Below are 22,116 nucleotides of genomic sequence, written 5' to 3' on the forward strand. Positions count from 1 at the left end.
TTATGATATGGCCTTTGTTTCATAGGCAAAGAAATAAAGAAATTCGGTTCTACCAGAAAATTCTGTCAAATTTTTCATATTCCAAAATTATTTCATTTCTGGCTTTAAAATAATTTTCCAAAATATTAGATTCACAAATTACCCATTCATTTCATTTACACTGGCCTCGGCATCTACCACTATTATTTTCCAAGTCATTGTCATTTAAAAATGTAACTATATAAGAAACACATGTTGTATGTCTCATGACGAATACAAAGTGTCATTTAATTCAAACAAAAGAATGATAAATGGAGGCAAAACATTACACTGCCAAATCCTGATTATTCTGGAGAGAGCATGGGCATGGATCATTCACCTGGCAGATAAATCTCAAAATCATACATACATTCCAAACCTCTTTAATTCAGACTAAAGCAAGAGGAAGCCCTGTTAAGCTCAATGAACTGCAAAACAGTTTTGTTTTTCTTTAAGATTTTATTTATTTATTCATGAGAGACACAGAGAGAGAGAGAGAGAGAGAGGCAGAGACACAGGCAGAGGGGGAAGCAGGCTCCATGCAGGGAGCCCGACTCAGGACTCGATCCTGGGTCTCCAGAATCAGGCCCTGGGCTGAAGGTCGCGCTAAACCGCTGAGCCAAAAGATAAATTAATTAATTAATTAATTAATTAATTAAATAAACTGCTGAGCCACCCAGGCTGCCCGCAAAACAGTTTTAAAGAAATAGGTCTGAAGAGTTTAACTGAACTTTAATGATTTTTTAATCACAAAATCTCTTTACAGAGACCTACACAAGATCATGTATACTGCAAATGCCAGCATTTTATTTCAACCCAAAAATGCATTTGCTCGCCCCAAACAAACATTACTTGAAATGATATTTAAGTTAATCTATTACCTCTTTATTAATCCCCTTCCTCCAAATTACTCATGTCAAAGGGTTGGAAGAAAATTCTAGTAATGAAAACCAACTGGAGCACTACTCAATGCACATTAAAATATCATAATAAAATGTAAAACACTGCCTAAATCACCAAAAGCTAACAAGAAGAAATACGGCATGCATAACACCTAAATGACTAAGGCATTTACTGATAAGACGCAGAAAACTCTGCATAAAGCATAATTATTAGCCTCGCATCATTATAATGGCAACAACAGAGCTGGAAATAGTTTCCAGGTGAACTATCAGTTCCACCACCATTTCTCAGATTCGTCAAACTTGCTGTGAATGCCTGGATTCATTTAGCTGTCTCTGCTATATGGCAAGAAAGGTGGAGAGCTCATCCAATTTTCCTTTGACAAATGAATCCAAATATTTGCAATGCTGGAAAGTCAATTTGCATGTCAATGACTAATGAATTCTCTGTCAGAATCCATTCCCAACCCGGACTTCCCCAACTCACACACTTTCCTAGTAGGGCTTCCCACTTCCCACCCCCACCTCGTTTAGCCTTTCCTTCTGGTCACAAAAATTCCTAAAATATTTTGAGAAATTATCTACTTTGGACCCAGAATGAGTAGTTCTTAATGGTATATAATTCTATGAAATGCATAATTCTTCAAATAGTTATTTGAAAGAGCACTTTAAAAAAATCAGCATAATAACATACTTCAAAATAATAACAGTTGGAGCATACAATTTACATTACATACATTTAAGATCAGTAGCAGTTTTGTTTTGGTTTCACTTTGTTCTTGCTTCATTTATTTTCTCAGAATGGTTGAGATGGTCAAAATCTCAAAAACTGTAACTCATTTCCCTCAGTTTATGGATGAGGAAGATCGGGACCAAAGCAATTGCCATGACCAACTATTCCCTAGACTTCAGTCTTTCCTACTGATCTTCTGTCTCCAACACCTCCTAGATTCCTGTCCTTGCTACCTTTGCATCTCTGAACCCAAACAAAGACCCTGTGAGGTCTTTGCATTTTATGTCTTTTTCATGTCTGTGCATTTATGTTCTTCACATAATGCACTTAATGCATTATGTCATGTGGCTTTCACCATTTTATCTGAAATACTGCAACTAACCTACCAACATTTTATGGGAATAAATAGCCAGGCAGAATTTTAAGACAGTCTGAAGAGGTTTTATGCACCACAAACAGGAGAAAATTATCTTTCCAATGATCTACATTTGAGGCTGACCCTCCAGTGGAGGAGTCCCATAGGCTGTATAAATTTATAGGACTATACATTTGCACAAATTTTCAGGTACACAATTACAAAGTGAAGGAAAGAAAATATCCTTAGCTCAGTTAAAAAACAAAAAACAAGACAAAACAATGAAGCACAAAGGACAAAGCCTAATAAACTCATTTATATTGCTATCCTAATAAAACTCTTCTTTTTTAAAGATTTATTTATTTATTTATGATAGACATAGAGAGAGAGAGTGAGAGGCAGAGGCACAGGAGGAGGGAGAAGCAGGCTCCATGCAGGGAGCCTGACATGGGACTAGATCCCCGGACTCCAGGATCGCGCCCTGGGCCAAAGGCAGGCGCTAAACCACTGAACCACCCCGGGATCCCAATAAAGCTCTTTTATCATCAAAAATTGATCCCTCTTTGTTCCCTCACATTTTCCTACTCTCGCCAAGCACTTTTCAATGTTCCTCCCAAGGCTCAGCTAATGTCTCTGGAACTCATGGGCTCATGCACTGTTTTAAAGTCTCTCAAGTGCCAATTTGATGCAAACTGTTCTATTCTAAATATTCCTATTTTTTAAATGTGTTAATAATAATAATTTACAATTTGAAGTCTCAAACAGAGGTTACAGGTCAACAATAAGAGGCATTACAAAATCATAAAACAAAACTTCCTGAAAGAAAGTTTGGAACTGGGGATCCCTGGATGGCTCAGTGGTTGAGCGCCTGCCTACGGCCCAGGGCGTGATCCTGGAAACTGGGGATCCAGTCCCATGTCAGGCTCCCTGCATGGAGCCTGCTTCTCCCTGTGTCTCTGCCTGCCTCTCTCTCTCTCTCTCTCTCTCTGTCTCTCATGAATAAATAAATAAAATCTTTAAAAAAAATAACAATTCTTTAAAAAAAAAAAAAGTTTGGAACTGTAAAGCTATGTGTGATACTGATAAAGTTTTGGAATATAGGTGAGGTTTGGTGGGGTGAGGTCTGGAGCTGAAAACCAGGAAAAAAATTCTTGAGACGTCTTTGGTGCAAAATGGTGGTTTTATTAAAGCAGGGAGATAGGACCCATGGGCAGAAAAGCTGATGCTCCAGGCCTCTAAAGGGTGGCTGATTATATACCAGGGAGTTGGGAGTGGTTTGAGGAGAGCATACTCTCTAAGGAATTTTGGAAGCAAGGTTTCCAGGACTTTGAGGGGCTAGCTATTGTTGGGAAAAGGCCACTTATTACTTACTGTCTAACAAAACCCTAGTTATGAGACCTTTCAAATGTATGTCGGTGGGCCATATGCTTGGGGGATGACTGCGAACATGTATCTTGGGGGTTTAGAGATAAAGGGAAATTTCTAAAGGAATTTTTATATGTTAAAGTAGATTTATAGGATCCTCGGGGTTGGGCTAAGATTGCTTTTTGCCCTTAGCAAAGCATTAACATTGAGGCAGTTGAGTCCATAGAGGAATGTCCCTCAGCCTGTTTCAAGGGCTTGTCAATGTGCTGCCCCAGGCTCGCGCCTTGTCCTCAGCTGTGTTCCCCCATCAATACCATGCCATGTAGAGGAATCCCCAGAGTTCATGAAAAGATTGTCATCCCACCTATCACCACCAAAAAAAGTCGACTCTCTGTTGGTATTACAATTATCTAAAGGCAAAATGTATCAGAGTGCAACAATGCTCAGAACTCTACTATCTCGGGATGCCTGGTTGGCTCAGTGGTTTAGCATCTGCCTTTGGGTGTGATACCGGGTCGAGGATGGAGTTTGCATTGGGGTCCCCGCAGGGAGCTTGCTTCTCCCTCTGCCTATGTCTCTGCCTCTCTCTCTTGTGTCTCTTGTGAATAAATAAATAAAATCTTAAAAAAAAAAAAAGAATTCTAGTATCTTAATTTCCTGCCAAAACTGATGAATTTATAGTCATTTTAGTTTATTATTAGTTTTCGTCTCTGTAGTTATACCTCTAGTCTTTATAAAAGAAAGAGAACATAGAAGATGCATGTTACTCAATTTGCTTTATGAGCAACTTGGTTAAAAACCAGGAATTTCCCGGTGAGTGGTTGGCTCCGTCAACACAGCATGTGACTCTTGATCTCAGGGTCCTGAGTTTGAACCCCACATGGGTGGACAGTTTCCTTAAAATTAAAAAAAATAAAGAAAAAATAAACAGGAATTCCAAAAATGGAAAGATATTTACAAAGGATACTCTTTAACCATTGTATCAGTCTCAGTGGAGACAAGGAGATCTTCTAGAGAACTGACTAGATTAAAATTCCTTTCATAAATCTCATTGGTGTGTTGGTTTTTAAGGCTACTGTGATGTGATGAATTCTATTCCCCCACTCATGTTGAAGTGCTAATCCCCACTACCTATAGATATGACCTCATTTGGAAGTAAGGTCTTTGCAGATGACCAAGTTAACATGAGGTCATTAGGGGGGGCTCTATTCCAGTATGACTATGTTCTTATAAAAAGGAGAAATGTGGACTCACAGACCAACACAGAGAGAGAACACAAGCTGAAGATTGGGGTTCCATCCCAGAAGCCACCAAACTATCAAAAGCGAAGACAGCCCTGGAACGGATCCTTCCCTCATTGACTTCAGAGGAAGGGCTGCCCTACTGCCCTACTGACACCCTGATGTCAGAGGAAGGGCTGCCCTACTGCCCTACTGACACCCTGATCTTGGACTCCAGAATTGTGAACCAATACGTTTCTGTTGTTGAAGCTGCTCGATTGCGGTACTGGTTAGAGCAAACTGATAAAGCCATGACAGTATTACCTGTCCTTGCACAGGTAGTGAAACCATGCTTTTCATACTCCACACTTCAAGGAGACCTAAAGGAAATACTAGGAAAGGAATCAGGCTAGTCAGCTGTCTTTGCTCTGCAAATCCAGCTCATTCCAAAATAAACCAAATAAATAGATATGTCTATTTTGTTAACAGACATGTACTTTCGGAATAGCAGTTTGAAGAGAAAGAATAAGCAGCAAAAAGGAAGAAGTAGTGTTCTCTAAATAGAATTAATAATAAATATTTTTAAAACATTTAAAATCACAATTTGATAAATGAGTAAAAGTACTATGATCACACAAATCCTTTCTCATCTATTACTAATCTTCACAGAAGCAGAAAATAATTAATTCTAGTTATCATTATATTGTTCTGGTGGAACTAGAAAGAAAGCATGCTGGTGATATCAAGCTATTGTTCAGACCTCTGACAAAAAGTATACTTAAAGCTAAAAGTGATAGAGAAATTTCAATTTATAAACTATTCTGAAGAAAAAAGCCTATTACATGTTGGACAACTTAGTACACATATTTCACAAAGGAATTAAACATAATCCTATGTCTTATACCAAAGGCAACACTGGGAAAATACACTGAATGATCATGTCCTATCTGAATTATGAAATACACAAAAAACTCGCATCCCTGAAAATAACTAAATTGGGAGGTTAGTTGAATTTTTCGAGTACAGTACAGGAAACTAGTTTAATCTTAATGTTTTTCTTCCTATAATCTATTTGATAGTACTGAGGTACAGTATTTTTGTCTATGATTATATTTTCCCATAACCAAAACTAGCTTTACCATTGTGAAATGGATTTTATTCAAATTGTGCCATGTCAAAATGAAATCAAATCAGCTCTTAACATATGAAACATTCCCTTGGACTGAGATCCAACTGAACTATATCTGCCTCCATTAGTTCACATCTATAATTCATATTAGTTGTTCATTTATTATTCATGTAGATACCTTCAGTGCTAAGAAAAAAAAATTTCAACTGATCTAATTCAAAATGAGAAAATATCAAAACATGGCGAGGAGGATGTGAAAGTACCTAATACTGCTGAAGAAGGCAGATGCTCAATCGATGAGCCACCCAGGAGCCCCATACATACTTAATTTTTTTTAAAGTGGAACTAGAGGGTATTATGCTGAATGAAGTAAGTCAGTCAAAGAAGGACAAACATTATATGGTCTCATTCAGGGAATATAAGAAATAATGAAAGGGATTAAAGGGGAAAGGAGAGAAAATGAGTGGGAAATATCAGTGAGGGTGACAGAAATGAGAGACTCCTAACTCTGGGAACAAACAAGGGGTAGTGGAAGGGGAGGTGGGCCGGGGACTGAGTGGGGCACTTGAAGCGATTGGGTGGTATACTATATGTTGGCAAATCAAACTCCAATAAAAAATATACAAAAAAAAAAAAAAAGAAAATATTAAAACAGTGAGAGACTTTCCTTTTAGTAAGTAATTCTACCCATTTACATTGAGATTATTAGGAATTTATAGATTTTTATCAATGATTCCTCCCTTTTTTTTTTTTTTTAAAGATTTTACTTATTTTTTCATGAGAGACAGAGAGAGAGAGAGGCAGAGACAGAGACAGAGGGAGAAGCAGGCTCCATGCAGGGAGCCCAATGTGGGACTCGATCCTGGGATCCCCCGGGATCAGGACCGGAGCTGAAGGCAGATCTCAACTGCTGAGCCACCCAGGTGTCCCAATGATTCCTTCATTTAAAACATTATACATTACTATGCAAAAAAGACTCTATCCATGGTTTAATTATGGTAAACTAATACACACATATAACCCTAGCGGATAATTTCAACAATTGTGTGTCTCTGAACTATTCACACATCAGCAAATGGTATGGGTATTAACATTTTATTGTTCAGCTCTGAGTGATGAAACTAAACTACTCCTGATAGTAATCCTCTTATCTGTCTCCTAGAGTAGGTATCATAGGAAAGGTAAGGAGAATGTTTAGTATTCTCGTGACATCTCAATCAAAGAGCGGGTGTCCTCAACCAGAGCACACAGGTGACTTCTTATTCATCTTTGTAACTGCTGCTTCTGGTGTGAACTCAGAAAATGTTTAATGAAATCTATCCTTGCCTTGTTATAAGAATCAGCATTTTCTACCCTTTATGTCCCTCTAGTGATCCTAATAAAAAGTATTGAGGTTGTATCTTGTAATAGGGGGAAAAATCTCATTACTTTAGTGCTTTGCATACAATAATTTTTTTATTAATGTTGTTGGGCTGACTTGCAGATGAAAGGGGAGGAGTGTGGGGGGATTGCCCTAGAAAAGTAAGATGCAGAAGAGGCAAAAATCAACATTTTTCTGAACAGGGTATCAACCATGTAGAAGGCGGTCTAAATCAATTGTACACATAGTACACACCTGAGTGCCAGGTCATGATGCAGACTAAAGGAAGAGATTTCAGAGTACTGTTTTCTTTACAAGTTAATTCAGGGCTGGAGGAAACTTCATTAAAAGTGTCTACATCACATCTGAACCAACCTGCATTTTCTTACAATTGTGGAATTATTCACTTCAGACATAAATTTGCTAGACCTGCAAATAGTATCTTAAAACAAGAAAACATGCTTTTTCAATCAAATCAGGGTCTTAATGTCATTCTTCTAGATTCAGTCGAAAAATAAATATAGCATTTCACAGAAAAATTTTTATTTATTTATTTATTTATTTTTATTGTAGAGATTATATACAAAAAATGGAAAAATGCTTATGATAATGTTATGGGGAAAAGATGGATACCAAGTTTAAATACGTTAACATTGTGAAAATAAAGATGTCCTTGGAAGAAGAAAAAAATTATAATTACAAATTTGGGTATGAGTGTGGCTTGGATCAGTTAGGGTACTTTTCATGACAAAGAATAGAAAACCCAATTCACAATGGCTGAAGCAACAAGGAGATTTGTACCAATTTTTAAATTAGTTAATTTTTTAAATTAATTACTGCTATTTTTTTTAATTGCATTGTTTTCCCAAATATCGGGACAAACTCCAACCATACTTCTAGCAGACCCTGTTGGTTCTCCTCAACAACTACCTTACTTCTTTCCACCAGGGGAGTCCCTAGGTGTTCTGAGATTAATCCTGATTAAACTATCCAATTGTATTAATTGAATTTTCCTTTCCCCAGAGTGCCAGAGGAACATGTGAAGTTCATCACCATGTCCTGGCCAATGAAATGCAGGAAGAAGTAGAGAGGTGGGGGGTGGAATTCTGGAAAGGTTTCTTTGCTCTTTTTGGCAAAGGTGGGAGCCTTTTCTTTCTTCTGCAGGCTATCCTATCTCCTATATATATATATATATATATATATATATATATATATATATATATATATATATATATTATAGGCTATCCTATCTCCGTGGGAAGCCTGGAATAACCACTATAACTACTAGCCTAAGAATAAAAGTCACACTTAGAAAACAGAGGAGCCAAGAGAATAGCAGAGAAACAGTTGTACCATGTCGGAGCGCAACAAATCTCCTTGTTGCTTCAGCCATTGTGAATTGGGTTTTCTATTCTTTGTCATGAAAAGTACCCTAACTGATCCAAGCCACACTCATACCCAAATTTGTAATTATATTTTTTTTTCTTCTTCCAAAGACATCTTTATTTTCACAATGTTAACGTATTTAAACTTGGTATCCATCTTTTCCCCGTAACATTATCATAAGCATTTTTCCATTTTTTGTATATAATCTCTACAATAAAAAAAAATAATAATCTCTACAATTATCACATCGTATCCACCAAATGAAGGGACCTCTGTGTAGTATCTTATAGCTGGATATTTAGGTTTGCCTCCACAATTATGAACCAAATCACTTTTTTTTCCTTTTTAAATATTTTATTTATTTATTTGAGAGAGACAGAGAGAGAAAGCACAAGCACAGGGAGGGACAGAGGGAAAGGGAGCGCTTCACAGGGCTAGATCCCAGGACCTTGAGATCATGACCTGAGCAGAAGACAGCCACTTAACTGAATGAGCCACCCAGGCACCCCTGAACCAAATCACTTTACAAAGATGATGTCAGGGTCGTGAGATCAAGCCTTGTATCCAGCTCCAAGCTCGGCTTGGAGTATGCATGAGATTCTCTCTCCCCTCTCCCTCTGACCCTCCCATTCATTCTCCCTCTCTAAAATAAATAAATAAACCTTTTTTTTTTTTAAAGGCAATAGTAGGGATACCTGGGTGGCTCAGCAGTTTAGTGCCTGCCTTCGGCCCAGGGCGTGATCCCGGGATCCAGGATCGAGTCCCACATTGGGCTCCCTGCATGGAGCCTGCTTCTCCCTCTGCTTGTGTCTCTGCCTCTGTCTCTCTCTCTCTCTCTCCCTCTCTCTCGTGTGTCTCTCATGAATAAATAAATAAAATCTTTTAAAATAATAATAATAAAAAGGCAATAGAAACTAGATATCATTCTTTCTTCTTAAAAAAAAAATCTTCAGACTAGTAAAGAGATAATCCCTCAAAGTATTTTATATCTGCTTTATCCTAAAGAGCAGATTGAGCTCAAAATTCATAATCCAGCCAGGAAATATATCAGATCTGGTATTGCTAATGTCTCTCAGAACCTGCTACACAGAATCAAGATGCAGCAGTTTTTTTAAAAGGGACAGTTTTCAGCCAACTTTTTAATTAATATTCACTTCAAATACCAGATAGAATTCAAAGAGTACAGCCTGTAAACAACTGTCCCATAAGTCTCCCATCTCTGTTTGAATCAGGAGACTGGGGTGGGTACACGCATATGAGTCATCAGTCACCTACAGCTGAGTTCCACTCGGCTGCTTATCACGCAGAGTAGTTAGTTAGCACAGCGTCAGGTTGTCCCATCTGCCATGCCAACTAGTGACCGGAAAGTGATCTTCCCTTCCTAGTCAGGAAGCTCTAAATTACTGCAGGGTATGGGGGTGGGGGGGGGGCGGAATCAGTTGCGTGTTAATTCTTTCTGTAGCAATACAAAAAATAACCTAGCTCACGTGCAGTTAATAATCATATTCTGGTGAACTGGATTGTTATTATCCCACACCAATCAAATGAAAAACAGTGGTACCCTTTCCTAGAATGACACAAAAAGTTCCCATAATGGGCATGCCTTCTGTTTGATCTGACACCTAGCAGAATTAAGTCACAGATGGTAGACTCCATCTACATAATCATCCACCACTATATATTCTAGATGGGTTCTGATGCCCACCTTTGGTTTTCCAAGTGTGACAAAGGGTCTTCAGCATCCAAATCACATTGACTGCTCTTCAGAAATGCACATTCTCAGGACGCCTGGATGGCTCAGTGGGTTAAGTATCTGCCTTCGGCTCAGGTCATGATCTCAGGGTCCTGGGACGGAGGTGGAGGGAGGCTCATTCTCAGGAATCTAAGATCTAAGGATTACTTAATCAGAGCTTCTGAAGGCTAGAGCCTAGGCATCCACATTTAATAAGTTCCTAGGTGCTTATTATGAGGACAAACTCCCAGGACTCATTTAGGGTATTCCAATCCTCCAAATGATTCTTCATTACTAATTCACAGTTTCATACAATTAGGGCCCAGGCATCACCTTTCTCACTCTCAGACATTTGAGCCACTGGAGTGTCCACGCCCTGCCCTAAGCTCACCTCAGATCTCCCCCTGCGCCCCTTCAACTAGGCTTAGACCAACTCTCTACCTCAAAGGCACCAACTCCCTCATTTCTCTCAATGCAACTAGATCTGGGAATCTGAACTCCAGTTTCTTTTTTGAAGGAGGGATCTTACTACTATAAATGTTCTTTCCTTTTGTTCTAGCTGTTTTTGTTTTGGTTTTTTTTTTTTTTTTGGTTTTTTTTTTTTTTGGTTTTTGTTTGTAAAGAAAAAGGAAAAAAAAAAAAAAGACCTCTGGATATTTCTAAATCCTAAGATGCAGGAAATCATGTGCATTGGACCAAACATAATTCCCTTCCTTTTTCCTTTCAGACTAGTCCTTAAGCTACAAAATCAGACAGCACATATATTCCTACAGGTTTATATAATTAAAGAACCAGAGCAAAATGAGTTGTGACATGAAAATGTACACTACCTTCTAATGTTGTTGTGAGAATTAAATGAGAAAACTAATATATAAAACGCTTACCTCAGCATTCAGCACAGAGTGAATGCTCAATAAACCCTCGCTGCTACCCCAGGCCAGGTCATTTTGGTAACATGCTCAGAGCCAGAAAAGTTCTTTGAATTAATCTCATCAAAAACTGCTTTTCTGCAGATAAGGAAACCAAAGCTCTGGGAGTTAAGAGTCTTCCCCAAACTACATAGCTACTGCCAGAGCCAAAATGGACACCAGTGTTTTCTAAAGCATAATTCCTTATTTTCGCTACTCCATGATAGCTTTGTTTACTCTCCAAAGTGAAATATAGACCCAAGGCCAGAAAGTCATAAGATTCAGAACATACCAGTCATTTCAAAGGTATAGATCATGCCTCATCAGAAAGTGAGAAGTAAATGAAAGGATAGGAAGCTCGGGTTATCAAGATGGGGTTTGTGAAAGTAATTAATTATTATATAGCCAGCTAAATTGTTTTCCTGTTGGGGGGGGTGCATGCATTTATCTCCCATCTTGGGTGGTTTCTTTTGTTTCTCTTGTGTACAATCACTTTGCCCCAGGAAGTACTGCACGAAGGACGATTATGCAGTGTTTGGGATTCTGGTCTGGTGAGAATTAGCTAAGAACATAAAAACATCACAAAGAGTCTATGGTGCTGTTGGATTTAAATTTCTATTCAACACAAGGGGGGAAACATAGAATAACCAGTCTCCTCATTTGGAATATAAAGTTAAAGGAATTCTGTGTGAAAAAGAGAGCAATTTATCACTATTGTGTTTTAACTTTGAATTCCATTCTTCTTTCAGTATATACACACACACACAGATATCTCCAAAATATACATTTAAAAATATGAAATACCAGGCAGCGCCTGGCTCAGCGGTTTAGCGCCGCCTTGAGCCGGGCGTGATCCTGGAGACCCCGGATTGAGTCCCACGTTGGGCTCCCTGCATGGAGCCTGCTTCTCCCTCTGCCTGTCTCTGCCTCTCTCTCTCCTTCTGTGTCTCTCATGAATAAATAAATAAAATCTTTTAAAAAATAAATAAAAATATGAAATATATTACAATAACAGGAAAGTGAAAAAATTCCCAGTGTTTGCTAAACATGATATTTTACTATAAGTAATCTCTTACAGTAAATAATGAGACAAGGCTAGGGTTCTTTGCCTGATATCACGTCAGTTTTTTTTATAACCACATTGGCATTCTGTCCATGAAACACGAACATAGCAATGACTTCATACTCCAGGATGAAGGATAATTGATCTTAACCTTCCTATCACTTTTCTTTAACTCAAGGCTAATGCAATAAATGTCTTAGATAAATAAAAATGTCTGTAGAAAAAAAATGGCACTATGAAAGCCAACCTCCAAATTACCTCCAAAAGGTACAAAGTATAACATATCTCAGAACCCCAGTTCATGAAACCTTTGCCCTGTAGCTTAGACATAAAGCTCCCAAGAAGATGTTTGAAGGAAAATTCAAACTTTGAAGGACATAAAGTCCCCCCCACCCCCCAGCTATTAAAGAAGGGAGTTGTGGGGCCTGGGCGAAGCCCTAATGTTAAACAAAACCCCAACAACTCAAAATGAAGCCCCGTTCAAAGGCAGATCATTTACACACATTAAACCTATTACTATGTTTTCATTGTACCATAAAACCAAGACATCTTAGGGAACTTTTTCTCTTGATGTTACCAACTAATCCCAATTGCCCATAAATAACGTATACAGGTTAAAAAAAAAAAAAATGGCATTCTTGAAAACTGCATTTGAGGATATCAAGTTGCTTCTTCCCTAAGATAGTTACTATCTCTTTTTCCTTTCTTCTCTCTTCACTCACTGACTATATTCGCCAAATTGTGCCCCAGAATGGGAACATCATTTTGACAAGCTGGATTCTGGCTGGGAAATTTTGCCACATTTTTTCAGAGGTCAATGATGAGAGAGTGAAGGCAAAAATGTACCACCTTCCTCCAGACAGACCCCAAACAGGGGTCTACCAGGAGGGGGAAAGGTTACTGGTTGTCATATCAGGTCTAATATTTCCCTTTCCCAAACAAGTAATTAGACCGCATCCCCCTTTGACTTTGCCTCTTTCAGGTAAATACGGTAACACCCTGAAGGCGAGGCGAGGCGAGGCGACCTGGAGAGCGCGCGTCCACCCCCCGCACACACCTCCCCTCCCCCTACTAGTGCGCGTGCACACACACACACACACACACACACACACAGCGGCCAGAGCCCACCTCCAGGAACGCGGGGCGCAGCACCTTGCACAAAACTACCCCGCGCAGCCTCACGCACAAAGCTCGCCTCGGCAACTCCGAGTCCCGGTGCCGAGGTGCGGGCGGGTACCCGGGCGGGGGCAGGGACGTCTGGGGGCCGCGGCGGGGCCACTCACCGCGCCTGCAGTCGCAGTAGCCCCAGTCCGCCCGGCCGCGGCCGCCGCCGTAGAAGCACCGGGGAGCGCCCGCGCCGTCCGGGCTCCTGCACAAGCTGTGGCGCTGCCCTCGCGGCCGAGCCCAGCCCGCCGGGGGCGAGCGCTCCGGGAAGGGCGGCACCTCCGCCCGGCGCAGGCAAGGGGCGCCGGAGTCCGTCACGTTGACCCGGGGCTCGCCGGCCGGGCAGTCCCCGCGGAGGGGCCGCGGCGCGCGCGGGGGCCGCTGCGGGGCGGCGAGGTGGGAAGGGCGCCGGGGCCCCGGAGCGGGCGCGGGGCGGGAGCGGCGGGGCGGGGGGTGACTGCGGACGAGATCCAAGCCCATCACTTCGGGGAGCGCCCCCAACACCAGAGCCACCGCGAGGCGGGCGAGCGTCATGGTGCCAGAGCCGCAGGCTTCGGTCCATGCTCCCCGGCTCCTCCGCTCCTGCAGGGGGGGGGGGGAGGGGGCGGGGCCGCGGCGTCCCTCGAGGCCCCCCTCGAGTCTCCTCCCGCCCCCCGCACCTCGCCTCCCGCCGCGGCTCCGGCGCTGAGCCTCCGCCGCTGCCCCTCGGAAGCCGAGAGGACCCGGGCGAGGAGGCGCGGGCCGGCGCGGGTGGTGGGGCCTGAGCCCCAGGTCGGGGCGGAGCACGAGCCCGGGAACTCTGCCCCCTGGCTGCGGGCGCCGGCGCGGGCGTGCGGGAGTCGGCCCCCCCACCCCCTCCCCCCGCTCGGACCCCCCCCCGCTCGGCCCTCCGCCCGGGCCCCCCGCGGAACACCCCCCGGACCCCCGCCCGGGCCCCCTCCCCTCCGCCCGGACCCCCCTCCAGGAACCCCCCCGGACCCCCGTTCGGACCCCCCGCACGGACCCCCGCCCGGGCCCCCTCCCCTCCGCCCGGACCCTCCGCCCGGACCCCCCGCCCGGACCCCCGCCCGGACCCCCCTCCAGGAACCCCCCCGGACCCCCGTTCAGACCCCCGCCCGGACCCCCGCCCCCCCCCGCTCGGCCCTCCGCCCGGACACCCCCCCCCCCTCGGAACCCCCCCCCCCCCCGCTCGGACCTCCCGGGGCCGCCCCCGCCCCCGCCCCCAGCCGGCTCCGGGCCTCGGCGTCGCGGTCCCCGGCCACAAGCCCAGGGAGCCGGGGCGGGGGAAGGTCTTGGCCGCGCCTTGCCCGAGGGCAGCACCGCCGCGCCGGCTGGGGCTCTGGGGCTCGCAGGCAGGCACCAGCCCCTACAGCATCTCCCCTCCGCTGCCCGCGCCGGGTCTCGTTTTCCGGGTCTTGGAATCTTCGGAGGGACGTGTGGACGGACCCGGTCGCAGCTGTCCCCTGACAAGTCCCAGGATAAAAGTTTAAAAAGCGCACGAGGAACGATGAAGCCCTTTCTACTGGAGTGAGCGCGCCTCAAGGACACGACGCTTCACCGAGCTTCAGATCCCGGTGCTTAACGCTGTACCCAACGCTTCTTAGGCTCCAATAAACATTGGCTGAAATTAAATTCCTGAACTGACCCAGGGAGAGGAGTTTGAGCCTTTCTGCTTCCTGCCTCCCACTTTCCACCGGGTGCCCTGGCCGACACCAGTTGTTTGGTTATTACTGGGATTCACTGAGGCCCTCTTAATACCAAATTTCCTTTCTAACCAGAGAAGACTTCATCCGTCCGGGTCTCCGTCCCATCCAAAAATCCATCCCTCTAACACCTGTCTCGCTTTTGCAGGGCAACGAACTGGAGTTAAGCCTACACATTTGCCTCTCCAAAGCAGGCTCGCTGCTGGCAGTTTTGAAGCCACCCTGTTGGCCTGACCATATTTTAGTAGAGCCTTTAAACGGCTCCACTCACCATCCTAAAACAAGTTAGCTTCGAATTTTTTATAAATCACTGGAGTTGGGTATCTTAGGATTTCTCCTTTCAGTGGTTCCTGGCCATGCTGCTGAAGCTAAACAAGGAAAAAGAAGGCCAAAGAGACGATAATATTTTCTTTCTGGTAATCATTTTTTAAGTGCAAGGGAGGACTACTATCCCGTAATTTAATGTACCCTGAAGAAAATCTGAGTATAACTTAAACATTCATTGTTAAAACCTAGGTTTCTTTCTTTCTTTCAAGATTTTGTTTATTCATGAAAGACATAGAGAGAAAGAGAGGCAGAGACACAGGCAGAGGGACAAGCAGGCTCCATGTGGGGACCTCAGGATCACGCAGCCCTAGGCTGAAGGCAGACACTAACCCGCTGAGCCACCCAGGGATCCCCAAAACCTAGGTTTCAATTAGAAACTGATTTTCTGGGAATCCCTGGGTGGCTCAGCGGTTTAGCGCCTGCCTTTGGCCCAGGGCGTGATCCTGGAGACCCAGGATTGAGTCCCACATTGGGCTCCCTGCACGGAGCCTGCTTCTCCCTCTGCCTGTGTCTCTGCCTCTCTCTCTCTGTGTCTTTCATGAATAAATAAATAAATAAAATCTTAAAAAAAACCCACTGATTTTCTTCTCTAACCTAGCTCAAATAATCCATTTTAGTTTAACTTTTGTGAATTATTTTCTTGATTTTCCCCACTCCTATTTAACTAAATATTTAATTTTATTTCAGTATGAATTGGGTAAAAAGAGTATTAGGAATCCCAAGATGTATTTGTCAAATCAAGATGCTCGTATGCACTATTTTAGGGTTTTCTTTAACTAAACTAATTTTTCTGGCTCCAAAAGCATAATTAAAAGGGTACTTGTAGAAGAGAGGTTGATTAACCTACTTTAGAATTCACCAATCACAGATTCTTGATATAATAGGCGGCAATTCTAATAGGAGTTGTCCACCTGTTTCTCTACCTTCTGCCTTGGGATTCTGGCTGCCTTGCTTAGATCTTGTTGCCCTCCCTCCCCTGCGTGGCTCCTCCACCAATTATTTTCACACTCGGTGGGGGTCTGCTGGCAGACCTAGTTCCTATACATCTGTGTACCTTGAAGAGGGTGAAATCATGAGAGAGAAGGGAGTAAAAGAGAAGATTGTTGGAACTCAGCTCCAGAGGGGAGAGAGGAGAGATGCCTGGGCAGGCTGGCCTCTCCTCCAGCCCCCTGTACTACTTAAGAGCTAAAGATTTTCCAAGGTCGACTTATATTTAACAGATTATAAAGCTGACACAGACAAAGTGGAGTTACCCACAGAAGATTCTACATCTGGATTTAATAATGTAGGTTTTAAAACATCTTTCCTAGACAATAAAATTGCATTTATGTAATTGGACTATGAATTTAGGGGCCTCGATTTGGGTTTTATCCTCTATTTGACAGGCAAAATATGACCTAAACAAACTTATCCTTTACATATCACTTCCCTCCTCTGCTAATATTTTCCTTCCCTCTCTTCTTTCATTCCTCCTTGCTGCTACCAACATGCAGACATTTAGGATATCCAGGCTCAGTCAAATCCGTGAAATGCATTTCTTTCTCCCACCCCACCACATTGCAGCATGTGTGCGAGGGGAGGAGGGGGGTTTGCAAGGAGAAATTCCCTCCTGTCTGGATTAGTCAGGACCTAGCCACAGATCCCTCCTCAGATTCTCATCACCTCATATCACAGATATCAAAGCCAAAGGAAAGGGGAGTCACCTCCATCTTGTTACAGCTGCAAAACCCCTTTGCTGATTTTTTTTTTTTTTTTTTTTTTGCCTTGCAATCCCTTCGGCAGCAAAAAGGAGCAAGGAAAAGGAACTGAAAGAAATTAGTATTTGACACCTTGCAGGCATTCCCCTACCACAACACTTAGAAGGCCCCAGGAGGTCCCCTATAATACCCCTTGTCAGTTCTGTGACCTCCCGGATTCCATCATGCAACCTCATTGATTCGAGTCCCAAGAGCTCAACTACCCACAGCCTCTCGGCTTAAAACCTAAAAAAGTGAACAGGGGCATCTGCTTGCTCGTATCACAGCAGGGAGTCTTGGGGATAGGCGTGGGGTACATATATAACTATGTTTTATGTATATAAACATTTGGTTTTATGGTTGTTTAGGAAATGATTTTACTTCACATGTGTGATGGGTTGAATAGCTCTTGTATTTGGAAATACAACCAATATGCATATTATTTTTACAGAGTTCCAAAAATCAGTATACAAAATAACTTTTGGAAAAGTTCCATTTGCAATTTGGGTACTGCCTGTATTTGGAAAAGCTAAGTTTTTGAACATATGGCATAAAATCAGCATTTACTTGTACAATTCCAAGCGCAAAAAAATTTGTTAAAAGAACACTGAGCACTGCTCTTTCACATAAAAGGAAAAAAATATCAAATTATATGAAAGCCTGTGTGGGGGCCATGGGAGATTTGAAATTATAAGACATTATCAGGCTGTTAGAGCAGAGGAATACAATAAGAGAATAATATATTTAGCTAAACGTTTAAGAAAATAAAAGGTCCAGAAACAGATGATGAATTGCTAAATGAATGGTACAGTGATTCAGAGGCAGATGTCTACAGCTAGCAGGAGGTCTCTGGCAGCGGAGGGCCCACATTCTTCTCTGCCAGCCTTCAGTCATAAAGATGTCTGAGGACCCACAACTGCAACAGCAGCCCTAAATATAACAGTATATAAATACATATATGGACTGTATATAGTGTTGAAGAGCAAAAGATAAGTTCTGCTTAAGTCATTTGATCTCTATTTTTCTCATTATTTAAAATTGAATTTTCAAAAGAAAAGAACAAAGTACCTTTTTAAAATTTTGATTTTAAAAAAAAGATTCTATTTTGAGTAATCTCTAACACCCAACATGGAGCTTGAACTCAGAACCCTGAGATTAAGCGTCACGTGCTTTTCTACAATGATTAATAAATGGAACTTACCCAGAGAAACAAACAAACAAAAAAAAGAGTTCCATGCTCCACCAACTGATCCAGTCAGGCACCCTAAAATTTTTATATTTTTAAAATTTTATATAATATAAATATAAAATATAAATATTTTTAAAATATAAATATTTTAAAATATAAATATAAAATATAAATATTTATTTTATAAATTATAAAATATAATTTTATTGGTATAATCTCTATATGGAAACTAATCCTACAGATTCATTTTCAGTATTAGTCGAATAATACATACTAAGAGATGAGGAGTATATATAACATATATTTTATATATATCTCAAAAATATATAGTTACTTCAGCTTTGGAATCAAACCAATGCTCAGTCTGGCCTAGTTCTTCCTATGGGATCTGTGGTGAGTTCCCTTACTTCCCTAAGCCACCGGCTTGACAAGAGGGACAATAATAGTACTTGCATGATAAATCTCTGCGTGGAGTAACGATATAATACATATAAACTGTTGAACATAGTACTTAAAAAATGCCAACTATGGTACAGTAGAATATTCTCAGTAACTGCTTTTGAACTCTTAACCACTCAAATTAAGTCACCCCAGTGAGAACCTGCCTAAACAAAGCACGAAGTGTGTACAGAGCTCCCTTCCCACCCAGCTTGTACCTCTTAGTTACTGCGCCTCAGTAATTCCCCTCTTGGATGAATGACAAACACAAGGCTGCTCTAGCTCCACTCACTGGAGCATTTGTCTTCTCTGATGTGTTGGCTTTCTCTACCCCTCAACAAGTTTGGTCCCCGAAACCCAATGAAACACTAAGTATTTTGAGTTAAAACACTTTTCCTGAGGAGTTTGCCGAAGCATAATGAGTGGTTTTCAAACCCCTCAGTTGCAGGTGGGCTGTGGCCGCAGATGAAAAGAATAAAGATTGGAAGAAAAACAACACTAGAACTTCTTGCCAGTGATCTGAGAATCACAGAACCTAGTGCTGAAAAGGAGTTAGAGCTCCAATTTTCTGTCAAATGCAGCAATCCTTCTCCAAGTGAACTTCTAGCTTTTTCTTGAAAAAAAAAATTTTTTTTAAAGATTTTATTTATTTATGGGATCCGTGGGTGGCTCAGTGGTTTGGCGCCTGCCTTTGGCCCAGGGCACGATCCTGGAGTCCCGGGATCGAGTCCCACATCGGGCTCCCTGCATGGAGCCTGCTTCTCCCTCTGCCTGTGTCTCTGCCTCTCTCTATATATGTATATATCTATCATGAATAAATAAATCTTTAAAAAAAAGATTTTATTTATTTATTCACGAGAGACACAGGCAGAGGGAGAAGCAGGCTCCATGCAGGGAGCCCGATGTGGGACTTGATCTCGGGACTCCAGGATCACGCCCTGAGCCTATGGCAGGCACTAAACCACTGAGCCACCCAGGGATCCTTCTTTCTTGAAAACTATTGATGGAGCAAATTCTTACTTGGGAGCCAGCATACTCCATCTCTAAAAAGACCAAATTGGCTCCCGAGCTTCTCCCAGGGTGGCCGTGCGGGAGGAGGCTGTGATGGCTGATGAGATCGCCAAGGCTCAGGCTGCCCAGCCTGGAGGTGACACAATTTTCGGAAAGATCATCCACAAGGAAATCCCAGCCAAAATTATTTTTGAGGATGACCAATGTCTTGCTTTCCATGACAGTTCTCCTCAAGCACCAACTCATTTTCTGGTGATACCCAAGAAACATATATCCCAGATTTCTGTAGCAGAAGATGATGATGAAAGTCTTCTTGGACATTTAATGATTGTTGGCAAGAAATGTGCTGCTGATCTGGGCCTGAAGAAAGGTTATCGAATGGTGGTGAATGTGGGTTCAGATGGGGGACAGTCTGTCCATCATGTTCATCTCCATGTTCTTGGAGGCCAGCAGATGAACTGACCTCCTGGTTAAACACGTTTTAGGGATAGTTTTCCTTTCTCTAGGCAATGGTCAATATTTCTAAGTTCCAGTATGTTAAACAGTATACTTACTTTTGCCTGTGTATGGATAGATTGAAGAAATAATTTTTAAAACCCATACATAATAAAAGACAATGTTGCATGGTTAAAAAAAGAAAGACCAATTGTTGGAAAAATCTCTCCTTTGACTGAGCTAGAAACCTAACTGACCTCGCTGTGATTCAGGTAAATTGATTCAGTATCCATTTAGAATCCAGCAGACCTAGGTTCAAATCCCTGTTTTTTGTTTCTTGGCCTCCAAGGGGTACTTAAAGACTCTCCCCCATTTCTTATAGATATATATTTTTAAGATTTTATTTATTTATTCATGAGAGACACACAGAAAGAGGCAGAGACATAGGCAGAGGGAGAAGCAGGGTCCTCACAGGGAGCTAATTGTAAAAAGCCTGCCTTTGTCTAGGCTTGTCTTCCATGCATAAATGTCCTCTGGAGAACTCATTGCCTGAGAATGGGGGTGAAATATGGCATGTGGGTAGAGGTGGAGGTAGGATATAGGGATCCTGGCTCCCTACTTATCAATCACTGCTAACCTCTCTAAATACAGTTTGCTTATCTGTAATACAGAGAGAACAATTCTACTTAACAGAGTTGTAAGAATTAGAAACAGTATGTTAAGTGCTAGACACTGAACAAATGACAATTATCAGGACTTTTCGGCTTCTTCTAGGAGCCAAATGGCAGCCAATAAACAGTCACTGAACAAATGTAAATGAGCTTTAAAAATGTTTTTGGGCAGTATAGTAGTATAGTGACTACAAAAGGATCACAAACTAGCAGCTAGTAGGATGAACATGCCATCCAGATATATTTTATTTGATATAGGACTATTTTAAAGTTGATTTTCATGCATTTTAAAAATCAGTTGTTTGTTTGCAAAATTATGGACTACCAGCTTCCCTTGTGTATCTGTTAGAATGTTTTTTCTGCTCCAAGTAAAAGACACCTCAACTCCAACAGCCTTAAAATAAGGCATTTTAACAGACTTTATGACCTTATACAATCAGAAATGCAGATTTCTCCGGGGTTGATTGCATCAGTGCCTAGCTATGTCATTAAACTTCCAGGCTCTTTCTCTCTCTCCTTGGTCATCTTAGTGCTAGCTTGCTTCATCTTAGACTCTCAGCAAATAACAAGGCATTACAACGAGACAGAAGAAGACAAGACTGTTCTTTCTGTGCCTCTTTTTGAGGAGCAAAGACCCTCTCCCAGAAACTTCCTCAGAGATTTCTCCTCACATTTAGTTTGTCATTATTGGGTCACTTGCCCATTCCTGAACCATTCAATGGCAGAAAGTATAGACTTACTATGATTAGCTTGGATTGATTATCTGGAGTGTAATGTGTGCTTAGGAAGAGACTGACCCATATACATAGTACCCTTGAAAAATGAAAAGATCTGGCAATACGGCAACCCAAATACCCACATGGCAACACATGTCTGTTTCCATCCATAGACCTAGGGAACAGTCTTCAGTTCATCATGGCCACCACCTGCCTGGATTTTGTATCTTTCTTTTTTTTTTTTTTTTTAAGATTTTATTTGTTTATTCATAGAGTCAGAGACAGAGAGAGAGGCAGAGACACAGACAGAGGGAGAGGCAGGCATCATACAGAGATGCCCAATGTGGGACTCGATCCAGGGTCTCCAGGATCATGCCCTGGGCCGCAGGCGGCGCCAAACCGCTGCGCCACCGGGGCTGCCCCCTGCCTGGACTTTGTAAGCATGTAAGTTTATTACATTTTGTTTATATTTTTTTACCTGGCAGGAATTTCATGCCAAATTATGATGCTTCATGGGCATTTCAGCTTACAGATTCTGGTGACTAATGAATGGGT

General features: G+C 42.2%; 1 protein-coding gene and 1 pseudogene across 1 annotated transcript in view; one reads left to right on the forward strand and one right to left on the reverse strand.

Annotated features, from left to right (window-relative positions):
• The window catches only part of PRSS12 (serine protease 12), a 77,913-nt gene extending 63,907 nt beyond the window's left edge, over positions 1-14,006 (reverse strand). Inside the window, exon 1 of the mRNA XM_072810141.1 lies at positions 13,455-14,006. Within this exon, the coding sequence (XP_072666242.1) occupies positions 13,455-13,869 (415 nt within the window). The 5' untranslated portion in view covers positions 13,870-14,006. The remainder of the gene's footprint in view (positions 1-13,454) is intronic.
• A 5,811-nt stretch (positions 14,007-19,817) lies between these two features.
• On the forward strand, positions 19,818-20,379 carry LOC140624033 (adenosine 5'-monophosphoramidase HINT1 pseudogene; annotated as a pseudogene).
• The last annotated feature ends 1,737 nt before the right edge of the window (positions 20,380-22,116 follow it).

The sequence above is a fragment of the Canis lupus genome, chromosome 33, assembly GCF_048164855.1.
Source record: "Canis lupus baileyi chromosome 33, mCanLup2.hap1, whole genome shotgun sequence".
NCBI classification, from domain to species: domain Eukaryota; kingdom Metazoa; phylum Chordata; class Mammalia; order Carnivora; family Canidae; genus Canis; species Canis lupus.